General features: G+C 38.0%; 1 protein-coding gene and 1 pseudogene across 4 annotated transcripts in view; one reads left to right on the top strand and one right to left on the bottom strand.

Annotated features, from left to right (window-relative positions):
• GAB3 (GRB2 associated binding protein 3) overlaps positions 1-21,800 on the top strand; it is an 80,212-nt gene that overhangs the window by 38,594 nt on the left and 19,818 nt on the right. For 2 of the 3 annotated variants that reach the window (XM_032265178.1, XM_032265177.1), the window contains exons 5-8: positions 13,650-13,705; positions 14,192-14,411; positions 15,410-15,491; positions 16,594-16,696. In XM_032265178.1, coding sequence (XP_032121069.1) covers positions 13,650-13,705; positions 14,192-14,411; positions 15,410-15,491; positions 16,594-16,696 — 461 coding nt within the window. The remainder of the gene's footprint in view (positions 1-13,649; positions 13,706-14,191; positions 14,412-15,409; positions 15,492-16,593; positions 16,697-21,800) is intronic. The other variant, XM_032265179.1, reaches the window with a different exon arrangement.
• Positions 3,422-4,698, bottom strand: LOC116541201 (annotated as a pseudogene). The gene has a single exon (XR_004264746.1). The product of XR_004264746.1 is annotated as a general vesicular transport factor p115 pseudogene (transcript).

Genomic DNA, 21,800 nt, shown 5'->3' with positions numbered 1-21,800 from the left:
ATATAGGTGATGGGGAGGAAGGCAGAAAATCACACTGCCACGTGTGTACCTATGCAACAATCTTGCATGTCCTTCACATGTACCCCAAAACCTAAAATGCAATTAAAAAAAAGAAATCTTAAACAAACAAACAAAAAAGAGTGTTCCTTTTTCTCCACATCCTCTCCAGCATCTGTTGTCTCCAGATTTTTTAATGATCGCCATTCTAACTGGCGTGAGATGTTATCTCAATGTGGTTTTGATTTGCATTTCTCTAATGACCAGTGATGATGAGCATTTTTTCATGTTTGTTGGCTGCATAAATGTCTTCTTTTGAAAAGTGTCTGTTCATATCATTTGCCCACTTTTTGCTGGGGTTGTTTTTCTCTTGTATATTTGTTTTAGTTCTTTGTAGATTCTGAATATTAGCCCTTTGTCAGATAGGTATCTTGCAAAAAAATTTTTTGCCCATTCTGTTGGTTGCTGGTTCACTTAATGATTGTTTCTTTTGCTGTGCAGAAGCTCTTAAGTTTAATTAGGCCTCATTTGTCTATTTTGGCTTTTGTTGCCATTGCTTTTGGTATTTTAGTCATGGAGTCTTTGCCTGTGCCTATGTCCTGAATGGTATTGCCTAGGTTTTCTTCTAGGGTTTTTATGGTGTTAGGTCTTATGTTTAAATCTTTAATCCACCTGGAGATAATTTTTGTATAATGTGTAAGTAAGGGGTCCAGTTTCAGCTTTCTGCACATGCCTAGCCAGTTTTCCCAACACCTTTGCCCACTTTTTGATGGGGTTGTTTTTTTCTTGTAAATTTGTTTAAGTTCTCCATTAAAAATGCATCTTCTGAGATGATCATATGGTTTTTGTCCTTGATTCTGTTGATGTGATGTATCTCATTCTTGCATCCCTGAGATTAATCCCACTTGATCATAGTGAATTATCTTTATGATGTATTGTTTGATTCAGGTTGCTAGTCTTTTTTATTTTTTTTATTTTTAAAACTTTTATTTTGGGTTTGGGATACATGTGTAAGTTTGTTACCTAGGTAAAGTCATGTTACAGGATTTGTTGTACATATTATTTCATAACCTAGATATTAAACCTTGTATTTTGTTGGGGATTTTACATCTATGTTCATCAGAGACATTGGCCTGTAGTTTTCTTTGTTTTTCTTGTGTCCTTGTCTGGTTTTGGTATCAGGGTGATGCTGGGCTTGTAGAATGAGTTAGGCAGGATTCCCTCCTCTTCATTTTTTGGGGGGATAGTTTGAGAAGCATTGGTGTTACCTCTTCTTCAAATGTTTGGTAGAATTCAGCAGCAAAACCATCAAGTTTCTGGGCTTTTCTTTTTTGGGAGACCTTTTTTTTTTTTTTTTTTTTTAAATGATTCAATCTCATTACTCATTATTGGTTTGTTCAGGTTTTCTAGTTCTTTCTGATTCAATCTTGGCAGGTTTTACATGTCCAGGAATTTATCCTTTTCCTCTAAGTTTTCAAATTTATTAGTGTATAACTGCTCAAAACAATCTCTAATGACACTTTGTATTTCTTTGGCATTTATCGTAATGTCTCCTTTTTCAGTTCTGATTTTATTTATCTGGGCATTCTTTGTTGTTTCTTAGTCTAGCGGTTATTGACTAAGTGAGTAAACCACTTAGTCTAGTGGTTTATTGATTTTGTTTATCTTTCTGAAGAACCAACTTTTTCTGTAGTTCTGCTGTGATCTTTATTACTCATTTCCTTACACTATTTTTCAGTATGGTTTGCTCTTGCTTTTATAGTTTCTTTTTTCTTTTTAATTTTTGTGAGTACATAGTAGGTGTATATATTTATGGGGTACATAAGATGTTTTGATGTAGGCATACAATGTAAAATAATCACATCATGGAGAATGGGTTTTCCATCCCCTCAAGCATTTATCCTTCGTGTTACAAACAATCCAATTACACTCTTTTAGTTATTTTAAAATGTACAATTAAGTTATTATTGACTATAGTCACCCTGTTGTGTGATCAAACAGGTCTTATTCTTTCTAATGAATTTGTATATCTATTAACCATCCTCCCCTCTCCCACAGCCCCCAACCCCGGCTACCCTTCCTAGCCTCTGGCAACCATTCTTCCACTCTCTATGCCCGTAAGTTCAATTGTTTCGATGTTTAGATTCCATAAATAAGTGAGGACATGTGACATTTGTCTTTCTGTGCCTGGCTTCTTTCACTTAACCTCCAGTTAACCTCCTTAATGACCTCCAGTTCAATCTATGTTGTTGCAAATGACAACATCTCATTCTTTTTCATGGCTGAAGAGTACTCCAGCATATATATGTACCACATGTTCTTTATCCATTTATCTGTCAATGGGCACTTTGGTTGCTTCCAAATCTTGGCTATTGTGAACAGTGCTGAAGTAAACATGGGAGTGCAGTGTATCTGTTTGATACACTGATTTCCTTTCTTTGGGGCATATACCCAGCAGTGGGATTGCTGGATCATATGTAGCTCAATTTTTAGCTTTCTGATGAACCTCCATGCTCTTCTCCATAGTGGTTGTATTAATTTACATTCACACCAACAGTGTACAAAGGTTCCCTTTTTTCTACATCCTCACAAGCATTTGTTATTGCCTGTCTTTTAGATATAAGCCATATTAACTGGGGTGAGATAATAATCTCATTGTAGTTTTTAAAACTTTTTAAATTTTTACTTTTAAGTTCAGGGGTACATGTGTAGGTTTATTAAATAGATAAACTTGTGTCATAGGGGTTTGTTGACTATTCCATCATCCAGGTAATAAGCCTAGTATCCATTAGTTATTTTTTCTGATCCTTTCCCTCCTCCCATCCTCTGCCCTCCAATAGACCCCAGTGTCTGTTGCTCCCCTCTCTGTGTCCATGTGTTCTCATAATTTAGCTCCGACTTATAAGTGAGAACATATGGTATTGAGTTTTCTTTTATTGTGTTAGTTTGCTAAGGATAATGGCCTCCAGCTCTGTATATGTTCCTGCAAAGGACATGATCTCTTTATTTTTTGTAGCTGCATGGTATTCCATGGTGTATATGGACCACATTTTCTTTTTTTCTTTTTTAAGTGAATGTATCCATTTTTATTATGAAACATCAAATTTTGACACATTGCTTCATTTGCTTTTTTAATATCTATTATCTGACATAAACCTATTCAGCAAAAATGCCAATAAATTATATAAATTCTAGTTTGGGTCTTTTTAAAACTGGGAACATAGTATGTTTTATGATAAACAATAATAATAAATCTGAGTTTTATGAACTGTTAATTTGAAATTTGTTTTAGATATTTAGCTTAAAACAAAAAGAAAACCAATCACATTAATACACTGTTGCAAAAGTTTCTTAGAAATGCCTTCCACATCACTGTGTATCAGCATCCTTCGGCTTCTTCTCTGAGGTACAGAATGCAGCCATTCTAATTTCTTTAAAATAAAATAATCAGCTAAGAACTCAAATGCTGAATTTAGAAATAATAATTCCAATTCAACACATTCAATCAAATGTGTTAGTACTTAGAAGTCACAAATTTTGAAAAGTAAACAACCAATGAACTAAGGCAAATAGTATTGCCACCACATGCCTTAAAATTGTATATTTTTGGTGTTTGAAGCTCTTTGCAAATTATATTTTGGGACAGTTCAGATGGATTTAAATAAAATATGTGTGTTCTACATAAATTTAGTTTTAAGGTTTTCAACATGGGTAGCAACATTACAAAAATATGTCAATAGTGAATGTTTTCCACTTGGTTTCTAAATCTTTATTTTCTGTGGAGGTAAACCAAAGTTTAAATTCCATCTTCAAAGTTACAATATATTCTCTATTGTTCCTAGAGATTTTAAAGCTAGATATGATCGAGGTCCTTGCCAGGATCTTCACTTTCATCATCCTCATCCTCTTGGTCTCTGGATTCAAGTTCATCCTCTGCCTCAACCAGATGACCAAGATCCTTGAGTTTGTTCTGCAATGAAAGTAGTTTCTGATCTTGATTAGCCAAGAGCACTAAGGAGATCATCCTGTTTTTTAGATGAATCCAGCTGCTCTTTAATTGCAGTTCTTTCCTCAGACAGAGCTTAAATTTCATTCTTCAACTCTTTAGTCTCTTGTAATAATGCTGACAGTCTTCCTTCTATATCAGTAGTTTTGGTGGCTATTACAGTCTCATTCTCTCCTTGTACCTCAACTAATTTTGCAAATGCTTCTGTTTTCTGTAACAGTTCCTGCTTTTCTGTCTGGAGTTTGGTGATCTCCACAGATTGTGAGTTTAACTGAGACTTTAAAGTTTCCAGTTCCTGTTTTAATTCTGCAACTTGTTCAGAATCTCTAGCTGAAGCTATTCCTAAAGACTGTTCATTTGTTTCAGATGTTTGGGAAGATTTCAAATTTTCAATCATAGAGTCCTTTTCAGTCAGCTGGCTTTGTAAAAGTTCCTGATTACGTTTTAATTCTTCTATCTCTTCTTGCAATCTACCAATTTATTCTGGCTGAATGCCATTCATCTGAGCCCCCTCACTGTTAAGAATCTTGAGGCTGATTATCTTTTCCTAGCTGTATTTTAAGAAGATTATACTGGTATGGACATTTTCTTATATCCACTCTGTCATTGATGGGCATTTAGGTTGACTCCATGTCTTTGCTATTGTGAATAGTGCTGAAATGAACAAAGGCGTCTTTACATTAGAATGATTTATATTCCTTTGAGTATATACCCAGGGATGGGATTGCTGGGTTGAATGGTATTTCTATTTTTGGGTCTTTGAGGAATCACCACACTGTTTTCCATAATCGCTGAACTAATTTACATTTCCAACAACAGTTTATAAGCATTCCATTTTCTCTGCAACCTCACCGGTGTCTGTTATTTTTTGACTTTTTAATAATAACTATTCTTGATCATTAAAAAATCTGGAGACAACAGATGCTGGAGAGGATGTGGAGAAATTGGAACACTTTTACACTGTTGGTGGGAGTGAAAATTAGTTCAACCATTGTGGAAGACAGTATGGCAATTCCTCAAGGATCTAAAAATAAAAATACAATTTGACCCAGCAATCCTGTTACTGGGTATATGCCCAAAGGATTATAAATCGTTCTATTATAAAGACACATGCACATGTGTGTTCATTGCGGCACTGTTTACAATAGCAAAGACCTGGAACCAACCCAAATGCCCATCGATGATAGACTGGACAGGGAAAATGTGGCACATATACACCATGGAATCCTATGCAGCCATAAAAAACAAGGAGTTCCTGTCCTTTGCAGGGACATGGATGAACCTGGAAACCATCATTCTCAGCAAACTGACACAAGATCAGAAAATCAAACACTGCATATTCTCACTCATAGGTGGGTGTTGAACAATGAGAACACATGGACACAGGGAGGGGAACTTCACACATTGGGGTATTTTGGGGGGTGGGGGGCTAGGAGAGGGACAGTGGTGGGTGGGGAGGTTGGAGAGGGATAACACTGGGAGAAATGCCTGATGTAGGTGGTGGGGGGAAAGGAGACAGCAAACCACCATGGCATGTGTGTACCTATGCAACAAGCCTGCAAGATCTGCACATGTACCCCAGAACTTAAAGTACAATTTTATAAAATAGCTATTCTGACTGGTGTGGGATAGCATGTTATTGTGGTTTTGATTTACATTTCTGTAATGATCAGTGATGAGCTGTTTTGTATGCTTGTTGGCTTGAATGTATGTCTCTTATGAAGCAGTTTTTATTTGTATTTTTCTGATGATCAATAACATTGAGCACCTTTTCATATGCCTGTCAGTTGTCTTCTGTTGAGAAATGTGTATTCAAATCTTTGGTCCATCTTTTAATCAGATTATTGGATTTTTTTCCTATAGAGTTGTTTGAGCTTCTTAAACACTCTGGTTATTAATCCCTTGTCAGATGGGTAGTTTGCAAATAATTTCTCCTGTTCTGTGGGTTGTCGCTTCACTTCGTTGATTGTATTGTTTGTTGTGCAGAAGTTTTTTAAGTGCATGTCATCCCATTTGTCCATTTTTGCTTTGGTTGTTTGTACTTTTGGTGTATTGCTGAAGAATTTTTCACCCAGGCCAATGTCTTAGAGATTTTCCCTAATGTTTTCTTGTAGTACTTTTATAGTTTGATTGTCTTAGATTTAAGTGTTTAATCCATTTTAATTTGATTTTTGTATATGGTGAGAGATCTCAGAGGTCTGAATTTCATTCTTCTGCATATGGATATCCAGTTTTCCCAGCACCATTTATTTATGTGCCTGTCTTTTCCCCAGTGTGTGTTCTTGGCACCTTTGTCAAAAATTAGTTCACTGTAGGTGTGCGGATTTGTCTCTGGGTTCTCTATTCTGTTCCATTGGTCTATGTGTCTATTCTTAATTCCAGTACCATGCTGTTTGGTTACTATAGCTCTGTAGTATATATTTGAAGTCAGGTAATGTGATTCTTCCAGTTTTGTTCCTTTTGCACTTTGGCTATTCTAGGTCTTTTGTGGTTCCATACAAATTTTAGGATTTTTTTCTATTTCTTTGAAGACTATAATAGGTATTTTGATAGGAATTGCATTGAATCTGTAGATTGTTTGGGTAGTATGGACACTTTAATAATGTTGATTCTTCCAATGCATGAACATGGAATATTTTTCTTTTCTTTCCCTTTTTTTTTTCCTCTTCAATTTCCTTCAACAGTGTCTCATAGTTTTCATTATAGAGGTCTTTCACTTCTTTGGTTAAGTTAATTCCTAGGTATTTAATTTTATGTGTGGCTATTGTAAATGGGATTACTTTTTCATTTCTTTTTCAGATTGTTCATTGTTGGCATGTAGAAATGCTACAGACTTTTCTATGTTGATTTTGTGGCCTGCAACTTTACTGAATTTGTGTGTAAGTTCTAATAGTTTTCTTGTGTATTCTTTAGGTTTTTCCCAATATAAGATCATACCATCTGCAAATAAGGGTAATTTGACTTCTTCCTTTCCAATTTGGATGCCCTTTATATCCTTCTTTTGTCTGATGGCTCTAGCTAGAATTTCCAGTAGTATGTTGAATAACAGCGGTGACAGTGGGCATCCTTATTGTGATTCTGATCTTAGAGAAAAGGCTTTCTCTTTTGGCCCATCCAGTATGATACTAGCTATAGGTCTGTCATATGTGGCTTTTAATATGTTGAGGTATGTTTCTTCTATACCCAGTTTTTTAGGGTTTTTATCATGAAGAGATATTGAATTTTTTCAAATGTTTTTTTAGCATTCATTGAAATAGTCATATGGTTTTTTTCCTTCATTCTTTTGATATGATGTATTACATTGATTGACTCGTGTATGTTGAACCATCCTTGCATCCTAGGGATAAATCCCACTTGATTATGATGAATGTTCTTTCTAATATATAGTTGAATTAGGTTTCCTAGTATTTTGTTGAGGATTTTTGCTTTATTATTTATCAGAGACATTGGCCTGTAGTTTTTTGTTTTGTTTTTTATTTTGTTTTTTATTTTTGTTTTTGTTTTATTGATGTGTCTTTGTCTGGTTTGAGTAGCAGGGTAATACTGGTCTCTTAGAATAAGTTTGGAAGTATTCCCTCCTCCTCTGTTTTTCGGAATAGTTTGAGTAGGTTTGGTATTATTTCTTTAAATATTAGGTAGATTTCGGCAGGGAAGCCATTAGGTCCCGAACTTTTGTTTGCTGGAAGACTTTTTATTATAGTTTTGATCTCATTTCTTGTTATTGGTCTGTTTTGGTTCTGAATTTCTTCAGGGTGCAATCTTGTAGGTTATATGTGTCTAGTAATTTACCCATTTCCTCTAGATTTTCAAACTTATTGTTATATAGTTGTTCATAGTAGCCACTAATGATCCTTTGAATTTCTGAAGTATCAGTTATAATGTTTCTTTTTCATTTCTGATTTTATTCATTTGCATTTTCTTTTTTGTTAGTCTAGCTAATGGCTTGTCAATTTTGTTTAACTTTTTCAAAAAAACAACTTTTTGTTACATTGATACTTTGTACTGTTTTCTTTGTTTCAGTTTGTTTCTGCTCTTTATTGTTTCTTTTCTTCTAGTAATTTTGGGTTTGGTTTGCTCTTGCTTTTCTAGTTCTTTTTTTTCCCCCCATTTATTTATTTTATTGCATTTTAGGTTTTGGGGTACATGTGAAGAACATGCAAAATTGTTGCATAGGAACACACGTGGCAGTGTGATTTGCTGCCTTCCTCCCCATCACCTACATCTGGCATTTCTCCCCTTGCTATCTCTCCCCAGCTTCCCACCCCCCACCGTCCCTCCCCTATTTCCCCCCAACTGACCCCAGTGTGTCGTGCTCCCCTCCCTGTGTCCACGTGTTCTCATTGTTCAACACCCGCCTATCAGTGAGAACATGCGTTGTTTGATCTTCTGCTCTTCTGTCAGTTTGCTGAGAATGATGGTTTCCAGGTTCATCCATGTCCCTACAAAGGACCCAAACTCATCGTTTTTGATGGCTGCATAATATTCCATGGTGTATATGTGCCACATTTTCCCTATCCAGTCGATCGTCGATGGGCATTTGGGTTGGTTCCAGGTCTTTGCTATTGTAAACAGTGCTGCAATGAACATTCGTGTGCACGTGTCCTTATAGTAGAACGATTTGTAATCCTTTGGATATATACCCAGTAATGGGATTGCTGGGTCAAATGGAATTTCTATTTCTAGTTCTTTAAAATGCGTGGTTAGATTGTTCATTTGAAATTTTTCCTCTTTTTTTTATGTAGGCCCTTAGCACTACAAATTTCCTTCTTAATACTGCTTTTGCTGCATCCCATAGGTTTTGGTATGTTGTGTTTCCATTATCATTTGTTTCAATAATAGTTTTCAATTTCCTTCTTAATTTTTTCATTGACTCACTGGTCATTCAGGAGCATATTTTAAAATTTCCATAGTTTCCAAAATCCCTCTTGTTATTGATTTCTAATTTTATTCCACTGTTTTCAGAGAAGATGCTGGGTATTATTTCAATTTTTGAATGTTTTAAGGCATGTTTTGTGACCTAACATATGGTCTATCCTTGAGAATGATCCTTGTGATGCGGAAAAGAATGTGTACTCTGCAGCTCTTGGATGAAATGTTCTGTAAATATCTATTAGATCCATTTGGTCTAGTGTAGGTTAAGCCCAATGTTTCTTTGTTAATTTTCTGTCAGGAAGATCTGTCCAATGCTAAAAGTGGGATGTTAGTCTCCAGCTCTTATTGTATTGTGGTTTGTTTCTCTCTTTAGTTATAATATTATTTGCTTTATATATCTGGATGTGCCAGCACTCATGGCATACATATTTAAAATTGTTATATCCTCTTGCTAAGTTGAACCCTTTATCATTATATAGTGACCTTCTTTGTCTCTTCTTTAGTTTTTGTCTTGAAATCTATTTTGTCTAATACAAGTATAGTGACTCCTGCTCTTTTTTGTTTTCCATAGGCATGGTGTGTCTTTATAGGTGAAGTGTGTTTCTTATAAGTAACAGATCAATGGTTTTGTTTTTTTCATCCTTTGGATGAAAAAGGCCACTCTATATCTTTTGATTTAAGAGTTAAGTTCATTTACATTCAATGTTATTAAGTAAGGACTTACTCTTGCCATTTTGTTATTTGTTTTCTGGTTGTTTTGTGGTGTTCTCTTCTTTATTTCTTTACTTCTTGTCTTCCTTTAGTGAATGTGATTTTCTCTGGTGATATGACCTAGTTTCTCGCTTTTTACTTTCTGTGTATACATTATATGTTTTTTGGTTTGAAGCTATCACAAGGCTTGCAAATACTACCTTATAATCCATTATTTTAACCTGGCAACAACTTAATACTGCTTGCATAAACAAACAAGTGAAATGAAACTAACATACACTCTATGCTTTAACTTTGTACCCTTGGTGTTCAACTTTTTGTTTTTTCTATTTACATCTTATTGTACTGTTTATGTCTTGAAAAGTTGTTGTAGTTATTATTTTTGATTGATTCATTGTTTAATGCTTCCACTTAGGATAAGAGTAGTTCACATACCACAGTTACAGTGTTACAATATTCTGCATTTTTTGGTTTACTTACTATTACCAGTGAGTTTTGTACCTCTAGGTGATTACTTATTGCTCTGTAACATTCTTTTCTTTCTGATTGGAGGACTCCCTTTAGCATTTCTTGAAGGACAGATCTGGTGTTGATGGAATCCTTCAGTTTTTATTTGTCTGGGAAAGTCTTTATTTCTCCTTCATGTTTGAAGGATATTTTTTGTGGGATATACTATTCTAGGGTAAAAATTTTTCCCTTCAACACTTTAAATATGTCATGCCACTGTCTACTGGCTTGTAAGGTTTTCACTAAAAAGTCTGCTGCCACATGTATTGGAGCCCCATTGTATGTTATTTGTTTCTTTTCTCTTGCTGCTTTTCGGATCCTTTCTTGATCCTTGACCTTTCGGAGTTTGATTATTAAATGCCTTGAGATAGTCTTATTTAGGTTAAACCTGATTTGTGTTCTATAACCTTCTTATACTTGAATGTTGCTCTTTCTCTACCTCCTCTTTAAGGCCAGTAACTCTTAGATTATTTACCCTTTTGAGGCTACTTCTAGATCTTGTAGGTGTGCTTCATTCTTCTTTATTCTTTTTTCTTTTGCCTACTCTGTGTATTTCAAATAGCCTCTCTTCAAGCTCACTAATTCTTTTTTCTGCTTGATCAATTCTGTTATTAAGAGACATTGATGTATTCTGTAGGCCAGTGGCATTTTTCAGCTCCAGAATTTCTGCTTGATTCCTTGTAATTATTTCCATCTCTGTGTTAAATTTATCTTGTAGAATTCTGAATCCCCTCTCTGTGTTATCTTGAATTTCTTTGAATTTCCTCAGTACAGCTATTTTGAATTCTCTGACTGAAAGGGCACATATCTCTTTTGCTCCAGGATTGATCCCTGGTGCCTTATTTAGTTTATTGGGTAAGGTCATGTTTTCCTGGGTGGTGTTGATCCTAGTAGATGTTCCTTGATGTCTGGACATTGAAGAGTTTGGTATTTATTGTAGTTTTCACTATCTGGGCTTGTTTGTACCTGTCCTTCTTGGGAAGGCTTTGTAGATATTCAAAAGAAACTGGCTGCTGTCATCTCAGCTGTATCTGCTTTAGTGGGGAACCACAGGCCCAGTAATCCTGTGGTTCTTGCAGGCTTGTAGACATACTGCCTTGATGGTCTTGATTACCAGGTGGAGGCTTCCCTTACTTTCTCCCAAACAAACAGTATCTCTTTCTCTCTGTTCTGAGCCATCTGGGGGTGGAGTGACACAAGCACCCCTGTGGCCACCGGTCCTAGGATTGTGCTGTGTCAGATCTGAAGCCAGCACAGCACTGGGTCTCACCCAAGGCTTGCTGTAACCACTCCCTGGCTTCTGCTTGTGTTTGCTCAAGGCCCTGAAGGCTCTACAAGCAGCAGGTGGCAAAGATAGCCAGGCCTGTGTCCTTTTCTTCAGGGTAGCTAAATCCCCCAGTCCCTGAGTGGGTCCAGAGATGCTGTCCAGGAGCTTCAAAAACCTTAGAAGTCACTTAGTGTTTTATTGTACTGAGGCTTAGCTGGCACTCTAACCACAGGACACAGTTCTTCCCACTCTTCCCTTCCCTTTCCAAAGGCAGAGGAGCCTCACTCCACAGCTACAACCACCCCAGGCAATGGGGGGTACTGTCTGCCCGTGTTCCTGTAAGGCCCAAGGCACTTCAGGAAGCTTGCGACAAATGCTGCCATGTAAGAGAAAAAGGGCTTTCCTTTACTCTAATCCCATCTGCATTCTATCCGTCATAAATCTTTAATGTATCTGGCACATGGGTTACACCTATGCTTTTGATTCAGGGTTTTCTCTATATTTATATTCTTTGGTGACTTCAAAAGAGTCTCATAGTGGAAAGGGAGTTAGGGGCTATTCTCACACATGCAAGTCTCACAATGAGAAATTATTCCATTATAATTTCTAAGCGTTATTATGTACTTTCTGTGTTCTAGGCAGTGTTCTAAGTCCTTTACATGCACCAACACATCTAGCCTTTCCAGAAGTCCTATGAAATAGGTTCTATTATTGGCTTCATTTTACAAATTAGGAAACTGAGACATAGAGATGGTAAGTAACTTTTCTAGTGTCACACGGCTAATACATGGTGGTGTAGGGATTTAAAACTAGACAGTCTGACTTCAGAGTAGTTTTTAACCAGTACTTATACATCTTTACAAACATGTAAGCATAGATATATCCATATATACATACACATATATGTATATATAATATATATGCTTAATTCCATCTGTCTCAGTCACATTTTTCTGAACTGGGAGTTGTCCTTGCATTTTAAGATGATGTCAAATTTTAAGTTTATTTCTTAGAGGCTGCCTGACTTTTCACACTGTTGCCCAGGCTGGAGTGCAATGGTGCAATCTCGGCTCACTGCAACCTCTGCCTCCCGGGTTAATGCAATTCTCCTGCCTCAGCCTCCTGAGTAGCTGGGATTACAGGTGCACACCAACACATCCGGCTAATTTTTTGTATTTTTAGTTGAGATGGGGTTTCATTATGTTGCTCAGGCTGGTCTCGAACTCCTGACCTCGTGATCCACCCACCTCAGTCTCCCAGAGTGCTGGGATTCCAGGTGTGAGCCACCGTGCCCAGCTTAATTTTTATTTTTGTTTGTTTGTTTGTTTGTTTGAGATGGAGTGGATGGAGTCTCACTCTGTCACCAGACTGGAGTACTGTGGCACAATCTCAGTTTCTATCTTTCTTTCTTTTTCTTTCTTTCTTTCCTTCTTTCTTTCCTTTCTTTCTTTCTTTCTTTCTCTACCTATGGAGTAGTTGCTCTTTCTATGAAGTAGCATGTCCCCCAAGTTTCCTCATTAATCCATGGTTGCTCTTTCTCAAGATACTTCACTGACTTACCTCTTATCTCTTATTTCTTTGAATCTTAGGATTCTCTATAGTTTTGTACTTTTCTCAACACTTGCAACCTAGTTTCATCTACTCTCATGGTTTTGACTGTCATCTCCAAGCTGCTAAATTCCCCCAAATTATATCTCATTTGCATCTAGGCCCAGGTGTCTTTCTGCCTTCTGAACATCTCCTCTTCAACTTCAACAATTATTCTAAATTTTTGTATCATACCCTTTATCACAGCCAACTGTTCTTTCTAGTAGTTTTTCTGTAGAAAATCCCAGTCACTAATTCATGGTCACAGACCTCAATTGGGCCCTTAATGCTGCTCCACAAGGCAATCATTTCTCCGTTCACCCTGTTCTCTTCCTCATTACAAAGAATATCTCAAACCTTCTCTCTTCTCCTCAAACCTCCAGCTCTGCCTTCAGTTTAGAAGATTTATGTAATAAATTAAACAAGCATCTGTTAATTACTTGCTACGTTTTCTCCTAATTCACAGAGAGAGCTCAAGCCATCAGCTACAAACTTCTTCAAATTCTGGTCTGATTTTTCATCTGTTGGGGAAATGTGTTCTGACTGCCCAGCTAGACTCCAATAGCAAGCATTGTGTATATGTGTTATGCTTCTCTGCCTCTCTCGAGCTGAGCACAGGTCCTTAGTGTACATAGGGACTTGGACTCTAGTTTCAGTTGGTGTTGTCCTGCATTTCTCACCACCTTGGCTTATTTCTTGCAGCTGATGTAGAAGGCCAATCCTTAAGACACCGAGACAAGCGGCTTAGTTTAAATTTGGTAAGTTCACGCAGGTTCCTTTAAGCATCGATTTTACTAAAATAGCCTGATGTGTATATATTCCCTTGAAATCTTTAAGATTCAGCACTCTGAGTCTGTGAGGACTCTTCTAGTCTTCCCTGAAGACTTGAACTCATTTGAGAACTATGGGACTTGGTGTTCCATAAGGGCCTTGTTGGTTCTAATGGTTCAGACACCTGCTCAATTTGGTATAGCTACTTAAGGCATCACTTTATACTTAAAGCATTTGCATAAATTCATAACCTTCTGTCTTCCAGTGTCAGATCTTGAAGAGTTATCGCCTATACTAAAATGGTAAGTCCAGAGGCAGAACTTGAGCTAGAGGCTTGTCTGACTTTCCTGAGGAAGTTCAGAGTTATACTTGGATAATTTGGAACTGAAACCATATGTGCAGCCTTGGCCATCCTCTGATAGCAGTTTCTATGACTGGTCTGTGGTTCCCAATCTGTATCTATTCTTTTGCAGCCATGCAGGTTCTCCCCAACGTACCCCACAGCTTCAACCAGTACCGAAGACAGCTATATGCCGATGAGCCCCCAGGCCGTTGCCTGTGGTCTTGGAACCCACTGCAGCCCTGATGACTACATTCCAATGAGCTCAGGAAGCATCTCAAGCCCACTGCCTGAGCTACCTGCAGACCTGGAACCTCCCCCAGTGAATAGAGATCTCAAGCCTCAGAGGAAATGTAAGCACTTGACCAGGGGAGCAAGGTTCTGGTGGTTGCATAGAAAAAGTTTCTGGAAAGGAAGACCTAGAGAAACCACCCCTGAGGGTTGGAAAGTATCAGGTCAGGAACGAAGTGCTGCGATGGAATAGGAAGGGGTGGGACATCTTCCTGCCCCAGATTGTCATGATAATAGGAGTTGGGGTATGTACAGGCACTGTGGCCCTGCAAATACAGCTGACAAAGCCAACTCATTCCAGAGGGCTGTTTGGCTGCATCCCTAACAAAGGTCCATGCAAAGGTGGATACCTAGGTCAGGACTAACTCAGGAAGATGGACCACTGAGGTGGAATAAGGGTCAGCGCAGATACCAAGTGCTTCTCTAGGTGCCAAGGCTACTGCAGTGAACAAACAGATGTACCCCTGTACTCCTGGAGCATGGTCTAGGCCCAGATCAATCATAGATGAATGTATCATCACAAACTGGGGGAGTGCTGTAAAAGGTAAGTACAAGAACTTGAGAGCCCGTGGTGTGGGGCCTGATCTTGTCTGGAGGCAAAGAAATGGGGAAGAATGTTCTAGACAGAAGGATCATCAGGTGCACAATGGATTGTAGGTGTGGAAGACTAGGACCTGGGTGATCATCTCTTCCTGTGATAAGAAAGATAACATTTCCACTTCAGACACATCAAGTGTGAGATAGGTGTTGCAATTCCACAAGATCAGAGACTTTCATCTGCTTTGTTCATCCTGTGCCCTCGACAGCTAGAAGCATGCATGATATACAGAGACTTAATAATGCATTGCTACATTGTTATCTGCAGCAGGTAATGTGGCCATTTGCTCAGTATTTGTCTTTACTCCCAGTGAGGCAGGAAAGAGGACAGTAAAATTCACACTCATCATCAGTGCTGCCTGTTAGTAAATGTGATTTGCTGTACTAGAAAAGTGAAATGTAGTAGTTTCACAGCCTTTAAATTCTAGCCTTGATCTCCTGGATGTTGCACACTGTCTTGTAGCACGGCCACCTCCCCTGGACCTGAGAAATCTCTCCACCATCCGGGAACATGCATCTCTTACCAGGACCCGCACTGTGCCTTGGTAAGACTCTGATTGCTCAAAAGAGCTTCATCCAGCCCAAACACCCCTGGTGTGTGGTAGGCCTCTGATTAAATGCAGTTGAAGCCCACTTGATCTAGTTTAAGCCAAAGGAAGGGTAAGGCTTATTATTGAGAGCAAGAGATGTTTTATAGATCACAAAGGAAGGAATATGACTGGGTCTCCCAGGATTATGGAATCAGGAACTAGTGTGCTGTTGGGAACCCAAGGAATCTGCTCACATCTGCTTCACTCTTCACATCTGTGCATTCCTTTGTCTTTGCAGTATTCTTTTCTCTGTTGCACAATCCTCATGGTCAAAGATAGCTGTACCATACCTCCTGAACTTGTTTACATGCTACAATTCTAGTACCAAAGATGGGCTCTTTTTCAATCCCAATTCAGATTTCCTGGGGAGAGAGAATTGTGTTCCCCGGTCTCAGTGGAATCGGCTACGGCCCAAGCCCAGCTTTGTGAATGGGGTAGGACGAGGGAGTTCCCAGATTCATGGGCTGGGTAGACAGACTTCAAAATGTAATTGCACCCTTTCACCTCACCTTTTAGAAGTTGCATTTTTACTCCTGAGCTTGGCTCAGGAGTTTCTCGGTTCACTCTAAATGCTACAAAACACAATTGCATTGTAAAGCAGAATTCTGCAATGAGCTGTATTTCCAGCCAAGACAGTGACTCAGTCCATACTTCTGACACAGGAGAAGGATAGAAGTTGATGAGCAGCCTTCTTGTCCTGTCAGAGGAATGGCCATACTTCCTCACTTTTCCTTACGTTGAATAGAAACAAGAAGGCCCCAAAGGAGTGATTTTTTGCTAAATGATATGATGCCTTCATCTGTTTAGAAAGCTCCTGAGCTGTGTCACATAGACAGGCTGGGAAAAAAAGCAGCCTTTGTGAATTGGGAGCCATTTGCCCCAGAGTGGGGCAGAAACTGTTGGGCAGTTTCTGCTTCTTCAGGAATTGCTTTGGCCGGAAAGAAGTTGTGTCTGGAAGGGGAGGGCCGAAACCCCATGGGGGCCACGTTAGTTCCTGGCTGGCTTTCAGAGCAGCTGTAAGACATTGCTTTGACCTCATCTATATTTTTATTCTTAGCAGTCGAACCAGCTTTCTCTCTCCAGAAAGAAATGGTATTAATTCTGCAAGATTTTTTGCTAATCCTGTTTCCAGAGAAGAGGAAGAAAGCTACATTGAAATGGTAATCTTATATTTTTCACACTTTTCTTATTCTTCACCCCAATCTACATCCTTATGAGGTAATTATAAAGGAAACACATCCTCCAGTAAGCTCTATGCAACCTTAAAACAATCGTTTGATCGTAAAACCAGGCCACAAGCTTTTCTAGACTTGGAACAAATCAATTTGAAGCTGGCTTTCTTTCCTGCAACATTCAATTCCTCATACCATTTTGAGATTGCAGTATTTCAAGAGAACCTAGGGCTGAGCCTTGCTTAATTTGAAAATGGAAATGCCAGCAATTCTTTTCACCAAGGCCGTGATGCCCTGTTTGACCCCAACAGGTTTGTATTTCCCTTGATGTACAGAGTTTAAATTGTAAAAACTCAGCATATTGCAAGTTCCCTTCCACCAGAACACCTGGTGGCCCTGTCCTGACTGCTTCTGAACCTTCCTCAGGGATGAATCACTTAGAGTCCCATTGGGGAAGGTACAGTGCCGTGGGCTGTGAGTATATCAGCCTCTGGAAGACTCCTATTATAGGTTTTTTCTATAGACTTGAGTGGATAGAGACTTAACATCTCTATCCTTTGGTTAACCATTTGGTTAAAGAGTCCTATTGTCTCCCTTCTAGCCTGTTGTTTCTTCTGTTCTCTTCATCTTGGATGCTATTGAGAACATGGGCTTCTGAAGATGGAGAGGGACTTTTAGCACCTCTGGCAATTAGCAGACACTTCAGCCACGACAGTGCCTGTTCTGCAATTTACAAATGTAGGGAACTCAACAGAGAGCTTCTGTTTGAACCATGAAATTTTGAAAAAAGATCTTAGAAGGACAATGTTCAAGGCTCTGTGACAATATACTCTTGAGAAGACAATTCTGCCTTCCTATATGCAAGGATAATCAGCAACTGAAAATCTAAAAAGAGTAATCTCCAGTTAAGCAATAATTAAATGCTTCATTTTCCCTTCTTATTTTATTAAAATTGTGCTGTAAGTGCACTTAACCTGATGCAGATGGAAAGTGACTCATATACAAATCTGTTATGGTCTTCCCAATATTTCTCACACTTAGTAATGGCCCTTGGGAAATTTCTAGAAGAAAACACTTATAAAACGATGCTTAACAGCTGTGCTCTGTCTCCAGAGAACAGAAAAGGGAAGTGAATCTGAAACCCAGTGGAAGCAAGTGTAGAGTCATTCCAGATACTAGCAGTTCCTTTCTGAGCTTTGATGCTGTGAGAAAGATCAGTGTTTCATTAACAACAAAGTTAAGAATTGTTTGTTTGCCTAGGTTTATAATCACTGATCAATCACTGTCTCTATGTATTACTAGGCAACATGACACGGCAGATTGAGAGCCCAGAGCACTGGCTGATGGTAGCTGTGATCATGGGAACTGTCGTAGAAAAATGTTTAAAGGCTATCTCATCTTGTTCAATTGTGGTTTTTGAAAACTTAGTAATAAGACAGTTTCATATGACTTTGTTTTACATTATTTCACTTGTGCCACATAACAGCTCAATATGGTAGTCAAACCTAGTATGATTTGACTTTGATTTTGCCCATGAATATATATATTCTCTTTAAGGACAAGTTCTGATCTGAATATAGTGATTAAGGCCAGGAGCTGAAACATGGTTTTGCTTTACTGAAATACAAGTTTTGCTATATATCCTTCTTTAAATGTTTGTGAAATTATAGAAAATTTAGAAGAATAAACATGCTTAATTTTAATTTATGGGATTTCTTCTCTATCACTTTTTCAAGCCCTTTCAACAGTTTTGTTAGGCTTTTATAGTAGAGTTCTAGACTCTTAAATCTCATATTAATTTTTTTATTATGGTATTACAATACTTTTAAGTTTTTAGATCATACAGTGAAATTGACTTTCTCTTGGTATGCAATTCTATGAGTTTGAACATATATAGAGGTTTGTGTAACTACCACCATGATCAGGATACAGAACAGTTCCAAAATCCCTCATGCTACCTCTTTAGAGCCACATCCTCCCTTCACCTGTAACCCCTGGCAACTATTGATCTGTTCTTCCTGACAATAGTTTTGTCCTTTCAAGAATGCCACAAAAATAGAATCATACAGTACCTTTTAAAAATGGCTTCTTTCACTCAGAATGGTGTTTTTTAAATTCATCTATTGTTACATGTATTAATACCTCTTTCCATTTTATTGCTGAGTAGTGTTCAAGCATATGGATGTGTCACATTTTGTTTGTCCCCTCACCCATGGAATGACTTTTGGATTTTTTTCAAGTTTTTAAGCAATTAGAACTGTCAGAAGCTTTCTTTCACAATTTTTGAAAAATATTTTTCTTGTAGTAAAGTTCTACTTTCTGTCTCTATGAACTTACCTATTTTAGGTACCTCATATAAGTGGAGTCATACAATATTTGTCTTTTTGTGTCTATCTTCTTTCATTTCATCTAGTGTTTTCAAGATTCATCTGTATTGTAAGATACATCAGAATTTCATTTCTTGAAACAAATGATAATGAAAGCACAACATGCAAAACCTATGGGATACAGCAGAAGCAATATTAAGAGAGAAGTTTTTACACGTAACTTTTTAAGTTCAGAGATGCATGTCCAGGTTTGTTTTATAGTCAAACTTGCATTACACAGATTATTTTACCACCCAGGTGTTAAGCCTACTACCCATTAATTATTTTTAATTTAATTTCTCTAGCTTTTTAATTTGTAAAGTTGGCATAATAATTCCAGCCCTACCTAGCTGTCAGATTTTTTGTGAGGCTTTAAGTGAAAGTAAGGCATGTGAAGTTACTTTGCATAAATTCTCTGAATGTAAAAAATATATATACCATTATTATTAAAACACTTTGATAAAAGTTATTCATGGAAACATACTTATCTGTAGTTAAAGACCCAATAATGATATTTTGTATGGAGACAGGTTCAGGTTAATTTTTATGGCTCAATACGCTGAGGTTGCAGCTTAAGATGTCACCAAACCAGAGACTCACTATTAATTACCATGGTGGGAGGTGTTGGGGGGATTAGAGGCAAAGCTAAACAATTCCTCTACCTTGGAACAAATTGGAGAGGTAGAGTAATACCAGTTCTTTTGCTCCTTCATATTTAGCATTTAGTATGCTTTATTGAACTCTTAAAATGAGCTGGACATTTGGAAGAAATAAAGATGCAGAAAGTCAGTGCCCCATTCCTGCTCCTACTCTTTATGTATAGGAGCCTCTCTTCATTCTTATCAAGGCCTTCGCCTGTCTTCTGGCCTCTGCCCTATTCTGGCTTTCTGGATTACTAACCATGCCGGGACCCTGTTGTCAGGCATTTCAGCATTGCTTTTCCTGTGACCTTATAGCCCTTGTCTGCTTCATCTCACAGCGTTGGCACTTTGCTAACTGCCACCTTCAACCACTTCCCTCTGTCTTTTATTCCCACATTTACTCCCAGGTTTTTGAAAGTACTAAATTGACCTTAAGAATGAATGGTTGTTTTAAATGATGGTGAGGCTGGATTCTATTATGAATAATGCTGCTATAAACATTGGCATACAAGTGTATGTTTGACTTCCTGCTTTCAATTTGTTTGTATATATATGTAGAAGTGGAATTTCTTGATCATACGGTAATTCTATGCTTAACTTTTTAAGGAACTACTGAACTTGTTTTCCTCAGTTACTACACCATTTTACATTACTGCCAGTAACACACAAGGGTTTCAATTTCTCCACATCCTCACTAACACTTTTTATTTATCTTTTTTTTTTGAAGACAGAGTCTCGCTCTGTCGCCCAGGCTGCAGTGCAGTGACACAATCTTGGCTCACTGCAAACCTCCGCCTCCCAGGTTCAAGCAATTCTTCTGCCTCAGCCTCCTGAGTAGCTGGAATTACAGGCATGCACCACCATGATCAGCTAATTTTTGTATTTTTAGTAGAGATGGGGTTTCACCATATTAGCAAGGCTGGTCTCGAACTCCTGACCTTATGTGATCTCCCTGCCTCGGCCTCCCAAAGTGCTGGGATTACAGGTGTGAGCCACCGTGCCCCGCCTATTTATCATTTTTTATCATAGCTATCCTAATGGGTGCGAACTGGTATCTCATTGTGGTTTTCATTTACATTTCTCTAATGACTAATAAACATGTTTTTACGTACTTATTGGCCATTTATATATATTCTTTGAAGAACTATATATTTAAGTCCTTTGCATATTTTTAAGTTAGGTTGTTTCTTTTTTGTTGTTGAGTTATAGGAGTTTTTAAAATATCTTCTGGATGTTAACCCCTTGTCAAATACATGATCTTCAAATATTTTCTCTCATTCTGTGGGTTGTCTTTTCACTCACTTGGTAGTGTCCTTTGATGCACAGAAGTTTTTGATTTTGATGAAGTCAAAATTTTTCTTTCCTTTTATTGCCTTGCATTTGGCATCATGTCCAAATCCAAGGTAATGAAGATTCTCTCCTGTTTTCTTCTAATGGTTTTATAGTTTTAGCTCTTATGTTTAGATATTTGATCTTTTTTTGAGTTAATTTTTATATATGGTATAAGGTTAGAGTCCAACTTCATTCTTTTACATGTGGACATTCGGTATTCCCAGCACCGTTTGCTGAAAAGACTATCCTTTCCATATTGAATGGTCCTCGCACTCTTGTTGAAAATCAATCTATGCAAGGGTTTCTTTCTTGGTCTATATGTCTGTCCTTATGCCAGTACTATGCTGTTTTTTTTTTTCATTTATTTATTTTATTGCATTTTAGGTTTTGGGGTACATGTGAATAACATGCAAGATTGTTGCATAGGCGCATACGTGGCAGTGTGATTTGCTGCCTTCCTCCCCATCACCTACATCTGGCATCTCTCTCCTTGCTATCTCTCCCCAACTCCCCACCCACCTCTGTCCTTCCCCTATTTCCCCCCAACTGACCCCAATGTGTAGTGCTCCCCTCCCTGTGTCCATGTGTTCTCATTGTTCAACACCTGCCTAGGAGAGAGAACATGCGGTGTTTGATCTTCTGCTCTTCTGTCAGTTTGCTGAGAATGATGGTTCCCAGGTTGATCCATGTCCCTACAAAGGACAAGAACTCATCGGTTTTGATGGCTGCATAATATTCCATGTTGTATATGTG

This window comes from Sapajus apella, unplaced genomic scaffold, assembly GCF_009761245.1.
Source record: "Sapajus apella isolate SASKATOON/1434 unplaced genomic scaffold, GSC_monkey_1.0 scaffold149, whole genome shotgun sequence".
Taxonomy (NCBI): Eukaryota; Metazoa; Chordata; class Mammalia; order Primates; family Cebidae; genus Sapajus; species Sapajus apella.
This window is presented reverse-complemented; position numbering and strand designations above follow the sequence as displayed.